Raw genomic sequence first — 8,469 nt, 5'->3', positions numbered from 1 at the left:
CCAGATGTGCTTATAAAAATCTAAGTGAAAACAGAGGCGTAAAATAGTGTGTGTGATCCCAGGGTATAAAGGAATGTATGGAGAGTTGGAATGTGAATTTAAAAATAAATCACAACCAGACATTAAAGATGCTAAAAACAGACTTAATGAAGTCAATTTGAAAATGACCACTGTCATTTTCAAAATAGACATAGGAGTGTGTTGTTGTTTTTGCTTTTTAAGTGGATTCGAATAATACTTGTTTTTTCCACATCTTAAATGATCTATGGACATTTCAATTTTGTTCCATGAAAACCCTGCACTTTTCCTTGTTGTGTTTAAGACAAAACCATCCATTGCACAAGGAATGCAAAGAAATAGCACCTCCAGAATCCAGTCATCTGGTAGAAGACATTGCTGCACAGAATGTGTGAGGGAAAAAGCTTCATCCTTTGGTGAAATTTGTGACCAATAAGCCTGAATTTCTGTGAAGGACTTCCTAGTAAAATTTCAAGTATACGGTTAGTTGTTGAATGAGTTCTATATAATTAGCATCATTTTTGCTCTTGCTTTTAGCTACTAGTAGAACACCTGCTGATTTGATAATCAGATCAGCAAATGCTTCTGTGATGTTTTCCTCTTTTTTCTGGACCATCCATCACTGAGATGTTTTCCCTCAAGCCTGTGGTGCTTGAGTGCCTTTTCAGTTTTGGTGACTGAACCATTCATCCACAGACACCCTTAGCCAAAAGCACTGGGTGGTCAGATTACTTCTGCAAAGTAATATGGATACCATTACACAGCTAAATGAGCAGATGTGGGAAGTACTATAGAAAATACAAACATGATGGAAGGGAATCCTCAATAAAACAGGCAGTTCAGTAATGAAATACCACGTGTTCAGCACTGTAAGAATGGGCCAAGTGGTTTCAGGAAACCACTTCAGAGATGGCATTCACCGTATGGTAAGGTCTTTGTCTTTGAGAGGAAGGGGAATGCATGCAGATATGCAGTACATGCTGAAAATATCACTTGATTATCTTGGTTCTTTGTAGCCTCATAGCAGAAAATATTCTAAATTTTTGTGGTTTTTCACATATATCATCATTCTGGAAGACAAAGAGAGAAAGATTCTCATCATATACCACATCAATCTACAGCAAATGAAGAGAAGTGCTCTTTTGCAAGATAGTTAATGTTCTGATTCTTTCAAGAAATACCCAATAGTCAGGGCAAATATCCCATAATAAAGTTTCATACTTGTTCTGTATTTTATTTACTGAAATAATACAAATTAGAGAATGTTTATAATTTATCTGTAGTAAAATGTTGCACTGATATACTCAACGCTTAACTTGATATCTGAGCTTAGTATATGATAGAGAAAATGAGGCTACAAATCAAAACCAAGGGAGGCTTAACACAAAGTTAGACAGTACAGATTGGTACACGATGACTAAATTGGATAGAAGCTTTTAGGATAATAAGACATCTGAAAGTTGAAACAGCCTAATTTCTGTTGTATGCTATAGAGGTTGATGAACTAACAGCTTGAAAATCTATCTAAAGAAAGAAAATTGTAATTTAAAATGCAGTCTTTGTTTCTAAGTAACAATCAATCATGGACATTTCTAGTCCAAAAATAAAAGTGTTATATGCCCAAGTGTTCTAATCCTTTCCAAAGATGAATGTGGAAAGGTTGCAGGCTGCAATTAAAGAGGAATGTGTAGAGAAACAGTGTTCTAGGATACACATTCAAAAGTTATGGGTAGGTAGATTTTTAAGTACTCAGCAACTGGAGGTAAAGTGGTGCAAATCACCAAACTCTCTTCTAGTAGACACAAAAGTGAAACCACAGAAGTCTGCTTGTGTCTCATCAACTGAAACTTCAATTTATGCGTGCTTAGCCTGAATCTGTAGCCCCCTTTCCTCATTTTGGAACTGAGAGCCATCAGACAGTTTCTCTAGGAAAATATGCATCTCCATAGGGTGAGTGTGAGCTTGATTTGCCCAGACCCCCTGCAGTCTCACCAGTTCCTCTGCTTCTCTACAGTGGCTGTGTGCTCGTGTAAATCCAGTTTTCCCAAGATCTCTTCTGGTAGCCCAGCCTTCCCAGGCAAAAGACACTTGTGGATCAGTTAAAGGTGACATTAAGGTGACAGTGAGTAGGCTTATAAAACAATCTCATCATGTTTGGCATTACGGCGCACACATATAAGAATGTGTGAAGAAGAATAAAACAGAAGGAATACCTTTTCCTCTAGCTGTTTAGTCAGTTGCCTAAAACTATAATTTATTGCTACGTACAGTACCATTAATGTATATGCTTGAAACAGAATTGCCTGTATCTAGGTGTATAACCAAGATGTTGTAATTGCAATATAATCAAAAGAGTAAGGCAAAAGCAAACAAGGATCACAAAAGAGAATAAGTAGAAGAGCTTACCCTTGGGTTGAGCTCACTAGAAGATACCAAAAGAGGAGGATCTCCAGAAGAGATCCTTCCCCTCTGGTAGCCAGCTCTTAAATAGGTCCAGGAGGGGTGGAGCCTGGCTCCACCCCTTCCGGCAGCACAGGTGAATTGCCTTCACCTGTGCTCCTCTGGCTGACTCAAGGCTCACCTCAGGTGATTAATCAGAGGTTCAGGCCGTGACTCAGCAGTTCCCATACACTAGGATAAATTATTTAATTAATATTTAATACATGTGTAAACATTACATTAATATTTTCTGCAACTGAAGGAGAGGAACTAGTGGATATAGTGGATATGAACATATGACAGACCTGTGAAATACCTCAGCCAAGATGAGAGAAGAAAGAAGCCACCTGAGGCATGCTGTGAATAGAAAAGATGGGAAAGCAGTGGAGAAATTTTGTGAATTAAGTATCAACTGTATTAAGCTTGAAGAACATCTGTGCCCATTAAGAAGATGGGCATAAAATTAATTATAATTTATTCAGATTTTATTGACTCATTTTTCTATTGGCTGATTTTTATAAGTAATAACACATAATGAAGACAAATAAATAAAGATGTGAGCACAATGGAAAAAAACTACAGTTTTTTTGTTATAAATATAGGCTATTGCTCATTGCTACACTCTTCATTGTTGGCTAAGCTAAAAACCTGCAGAATGACTGGGTAATGAGATGGCTGAAACTGCTTGACTGTATCTGCAGTAAGTGTTGTTATCTTTGACTTTCAAATGAAGGTTTCTGAACTACTTCTACTGCCATCCTGGCATCTCCTCCACAAGACTAGGAGACAGATTCACATGTAAAACCTATGTTAAGAAAAGCTACGACCTCTACCACTGTAGTACTTCTGAAATGAATGCTAAAAGCAAAAAAGACACATAGGTAGCTCTATTTTCTCCTGTATTTGTTACTCTGCTGGGCTGTGCAAGCCCTCAGGAAAGCAGGAAATGTGCTCTGAGAGCAAAGAAGCCTTAGAAAAGCATCTGTATAAATGCAATAACAAGATGTATCCTTCACACATCCCTTAGTATACACAGGAAAATCATGTGCAGTATCACACAGAAATTCACCTGCCTCCACCTGAAGTTTGTCCCTAGTTCGGCTGCATACATACATACACACCTACAAACCTCTCATCCAAAGAGGTTTCTACTGTGCTAAGCAATGTATCTTCCTGGTTTCCTACTCCTATCCTCTCAGCTTATTTCAGTGGCCCAACATCTTGTATTTCTTAACAGAATTGTTAATCAAACAGGAGAAAAAAACAAAACAAAACTTTCCTGGACTCTTTCTAAGATATGAACAACAAATTATGTTATTCACATGGACAGCCTAAGCAAGAGTGGTGCTTTTCTTGTGCTGAGTGACCTGTAAGAGGAGAGTAGTTGCTGGATTAGCAATATCCTTCTGAAAAGCACTTATTGTCAGGCTGGATATGTTGGATGCTATTGGCATGCTCAGAGATGTTTGGATGCTCCTCAGCTATTTTTCATTCTGTAACATTCCCAGAGGTGTTAAAATTTACTGTATCAGAGCATTCTAGATGTAGGTTTATTATCATCTTAGATGGCAGGAAACCACTGAGAGGTGCTCTTAAAAGTGCTCATCATTAACAATAGCTTTAAGAAGAGTAGAAAACTCTGTATGCAGGCAGCAATCGAATTTGTCTTCTGTTTATTATGACTTCCTATGTTACCAAAGGTGCTTCTTTGCAAAATACAAAGAACAGGATGTGAATACTGAAGTCTCAGTGAGTATACTTCAAGGAAGAAGCATTTTAATCTCAAAGTGGCAGCTCTGTCTTTTATCTGTAACAGAGAAGGAGCTCATAATCCTAGCGGGGTTGCTGCAACTTTCTGTCTCCTAATGGACTATAGAAGAGCTGAGTTGAGCACTTGCTTTTCCAACAGGATAGAACAAGAGCTTAAAACACTGACTTTTTCCTTAAAGTGATAAAAAAAGCCCTACACAGCAAATGGAAAACATCTCCTCAGTATGTACCTAGACTTTTTAACCACTTTTTGTGAACACCTAAAATAAGCTGTTGAGAATGGACTTCTTCCATACCAGTTTTCTTCCAAATGTTTGTTGAAAATTGGTGTTGGCTGCTGCAAAGACAAATAAATCTGGCTTGGCTTTTTTCAAATTTACATGCAAGAAATAACCTCAAACTCACTGCAGTACTCCTTGTAGGTAAGAAATGCATATTAAGTTAAAATGATTTTAAATTAGTGTCAATTAGGAATTAAATGATCTATCCAAAATCACGCAGGCACTGTGAGTTTGAAATGGAGCTCCCACACCGTGGTTGTGTCCTGTCTCAGCTGCCACTGAGAGACATTAGCATTCTAACATTCATTTTCTGCAAATACAGATGACTAGGCAAGGCATGTGGCCATGGCTGATGTGTATTAAGCACTGCATCACATAACATCTCTTGTCCCAAAGGTACTGTTTGCATAAGAAGGCAGTGACAGAGCTCCATCTCAAAGACAGGATGCTCTATGGAAGCTAAGATACACTGAGCTCACTATTTTTAGTTTATTAAAGCTATCTGTTATGTTTTATTATTGTCCTCAATTCTCTAGTCTCCTCTGAGATTTGTTACTCTACTCTTTGGAAATAAGAGTAGCACACTATGATTTCTCCACCTTCTTTGTCCCTGGCATGTAAGACTAACTTTTTTGGTTTATGGCAGATGCCTAATGCAGAGCAGTTGGTCAAGGTAATACTGAGTCTGGTGTCCTTATCAAGAAACTCCTTACTGATCTTCAAGGGTAAAGGAAATTTATCAGGCTAGAGAGTGCAGAGAAGGAAGCAGAGAGAGGAAGGCATAGTCTGGGGAGTCTGTTTCCAATTTGTCTGAATCTTTCTCTTTCTTTTCACTATGAACCCCTGAAGCTTAATATTTGAAAATTATTACAATTAAAATAGAAAAGTTGTCATGCATACATCTTAAGGCACATGCTATTTAAAGTCACAAATATTTTTTTTCTGCCTACTTAATTTTGCCACCTTTGTGGCGGCTTAGACTAGTTTCAGAAAATCACATGCCTTATCATGTTCCATCTTTTTACCAAGTTTTTTCCTTCTTTTATAAAAGAAATACATTTAGAGAGCTCAAGTAAGAAGATACGTAAACTAGCTGCCCAGTCATAACCATAAACTCATCTGCATTGACACAGACTTTATCAGATGGTGCTCTATCCTTTCTGTTCCACACATATCCCAAGATTCAAACTTTGTAGTTTTGTGATGTATGTTGGGTGGAACGGGTGGGAGGTCTCTTCTAGTACATAGTCAGTCTTGCTCCATGTTCTGGGCCTTTCTCTTCTGGGCAAAAGACAGTGGGGTCAAATAGCAGCCTTCAAACAGTTCCTTAGAGGGTACGGTGCTGTGAGACTGGCTGGGATGCACATGTTGAAAAGCAGCATATAGGTACTGCACATCCAATTTAGTGCAAGTCAGCTCCTTCTACACAGGCCCCAGTATACTTGGGTTCGGAGAGCATTAATCTGTGTGCAAAGGCAAGACTTCATCTAGAGGGATTCACTAGGTTGTAAGCATCAATCCTTACCTTTTTCTATTTGTACAACTGCTCTGTTTTTAGGTCGTCCGTTTACCCTGGAGGATCTGATGGCACTGGCAGCTGTACTGAGTTTACCTGTTCTCTCCTGAGTTGTTTGTCCTTAATCAAACCTTAAAAATTGAGCCAAGAGTATTGCTTCATGTTAGACAGTTTGATTAATGAGAATAAATCATAAATGGAGAAGTAATATATGCACAATGGGGAATAAAAACTGCAGATCAGTGAAATCTAGCCAAGTACATTTTCTAGCCATGTTTTATATCCTGAGATACGAGAGATTTAAAACTCTCCTGAGAAGCGGTAGTTTTTTCCTCTTAGTAAAAATTGATTACTACAGGCAAAATTAAGTACTGGCAATGCTTTCCAGGACATTTCTTTTTGTATTAGTAACTCTTCCTTCATGTAATCTTCAGGAAAGAAAAAAAAAAAAAGAAAAAAGAAAAAAAAAAAGTGTATTTTTCTTTTAGGTAGAAAGCTAGCATTAAGAATATCTTCTTTACCTGGGAAAGCCAGGTACCACCCACATGGAAGTGTGCTTTACCACATTTCAATTGCCCTAGCATTATAAGCTTGTATGTTCACACGTCTCTAAAAAGAATTGTTCTGCATATAAATTTAATTACTACGCTGACCTGAACTTTTTTCACCAGGATGTTCATGCCAACACTCAGACTGTAGCATAGCTTCTAAATGCTGCAAGTCGCCTCTAGTGCACCCATTCTGTGCAGGATCGATGAAACTACACTTCCTAGGTGCACTGTATCAGTAAATCAAGAGTGAATTAATTTTTTTCCCCTCTCAGTCTTTTCTGCCTGAACGCTGGCCCCTCCCCTCATGTCGGTTTCCCACTCCAGGCAATGCTTTGGGGAAGAAAGTACAAGCACCCCTCCGCCCGCTGTATTTAAATTCCCTCCTTTCTGCTCAGCTTTCCGCCCAGGGAAGCGCAGCGGCGAGGCGGATGGCTCCGCTCGCCTGGGAGCGGCTAACCTGGCTGCTCTTACAGGAGGGCAGGAGGGGAAGAGCAGGAGCAGCCGCTCTCCCCGCAGCCTCTTTTTTTATGCGGGCTGCCCCTTTCCGCTCAGCCAGCGCAGCCTGCCCCGAGCGGCGGGCCGATCGCCTCCATCCAGCCGCATTTGGTATGCATGAGCACTGCCGTTCCCACGCAGGAGCCCGCTGTCTTAAGGAGGCTCGGTGGCGGCGCGGAGCCGCCCGCCCAGCCCCTGCCCGCGCCCGGCGCGCCCTGCCCTGCCCTGCGGCACCGCGGGCGCGGGCGGCTGCGTGTGGGATGCCCGCGCCCCGGCGGCGGCTGCCGCGGTAGGCGCTGCGGGCTGTGCGGCTGCTCCGCCGGCGGGACTCGCGGGGGGTCATGAATCAGACGGACGCTCCCCGGCCGCTCAACTGGACCATACGGAAACTGTGCCATGCCGCCTTCCTGCCGTCCGTCCGGCTGCTCAAGGTACGGTGACGCCCTGCTCGGAGCGCCGGTGCCCGCCGGGCAGCATCTGTCCGGAGCACCGCAGGCGATGCTGCTGGAAACTTACTGCAGCAATAGTCCCAACTTTCCTTTTAATTACTTCCTCTGCTACCTAGACAACCCCTTGTGACTACCTGAAGATGCTTAAATTGCCTTTCTGTACTCCAGCACGTTTATCTACTGAAAAAGGCTTGGGAGGGGGTGGAGAGGGAGCAAGTAATGATAGGTATCATCCGTGCTTCCATTTGCCTTATCTGAGAAAGACCAAGCAGTGAACTTGTAGGGAAGGAGCAGGAATTCATTTCTAAGGCGTGTTCCTTTGTGAGCAGTCTAATGCAGTCTGCTCCTCGGGTCCTTACCCCCCTTAGAAATAGGCAGCACTTCTCTGACCAACCTGTAACTGGAACCATGTGTGAGTGGACTCAGCTACCTGGGTTGGCTGAAAGCTCTATAGGAAGAGGGTCATTCAAAAATCGGCAGTGCAGACAGAAATGGTGAAACTTTCTGATGATGATTTTGTTTGTTTGCTTAAACCAAGTGGCGCGATTTTGAATGAAGGTGCTTTCTCAGATGGCAATTATTTTAAAAATTATTCGGTATAACAGTGCAGGGCTCCAGATCTTGGCACAAAGTGTCACTACTACTCCACGTCCCACTGAAGCTTTTAATACAAAAGCATTTGTAATGGGAACACAGAATATCACAAATCAACTTTTGGAGGAAAATAAATGTTTCATTAAACTGCTCAGTCTTCTTTGTTCTTGGAACTTCTTGATAAATTGGATTATACAATGAAAATTTAAAGAATGTAGTCAGGATTTTTAGGCTTCTGCACCAGTAGTATGTTAAAATCCCGGATTCATGCCTTTTATTATCCCTCTCATCTTGATAGTTTGGCTTTGGAATTAATTGGCTTTGGAATTAATTGGCTTTGGAATTAATTGGCTTTG

The 8,469-nt window shown here is 41.1% G+C and overlaps 1 protein-coding gene across 1 annotated transcript in view; it reads left to right on the top strand.

Moving 5' to 3' along the window:
- Nucleotides 1–7,404: 7,404 nt before the first annotated feature.
- TRPM3 (transient receptor potential cation channel subfamily M member 3) overlaps nucleotides 7,405–8,469 on the top strand; it is a 249,388-nt gene continuing 248,323 nt past the window's right edge. Inside the window, exon 1 of the mRNA XM_042877368.1 lies at nucleotides 7,405–7,501. Coding sequence (XP_042733302.1) covers nucleotides 7,412–7,501 — 90 coding nt within the window. The 5' untranslated portion in view covers nucleotides 7,405–7,411. The remainder of the gene's footprint in view (nucleotides 7,502–8,469) is intronic.

The sequence above is a fragment of the Lagopus leucura genome, unplaced genomic scaffold, assembly GCF_019238085.1.
Source record: "Lagopus leucura isolate 7727_CA_CO unplaced genomic scaffold, USGS_WTPT01 Super-Scaffold_100018, whole genome shotgun sequence".
Lineage (NCBI taxonomy): Eukaryota > Metazoa > Chordata > Aves > Galliformes > Phasianidae > Lagopus > Lagopus leucura.
This window is presented reverse-complemented; position numbering and strand designations above follow the sequence as displayed.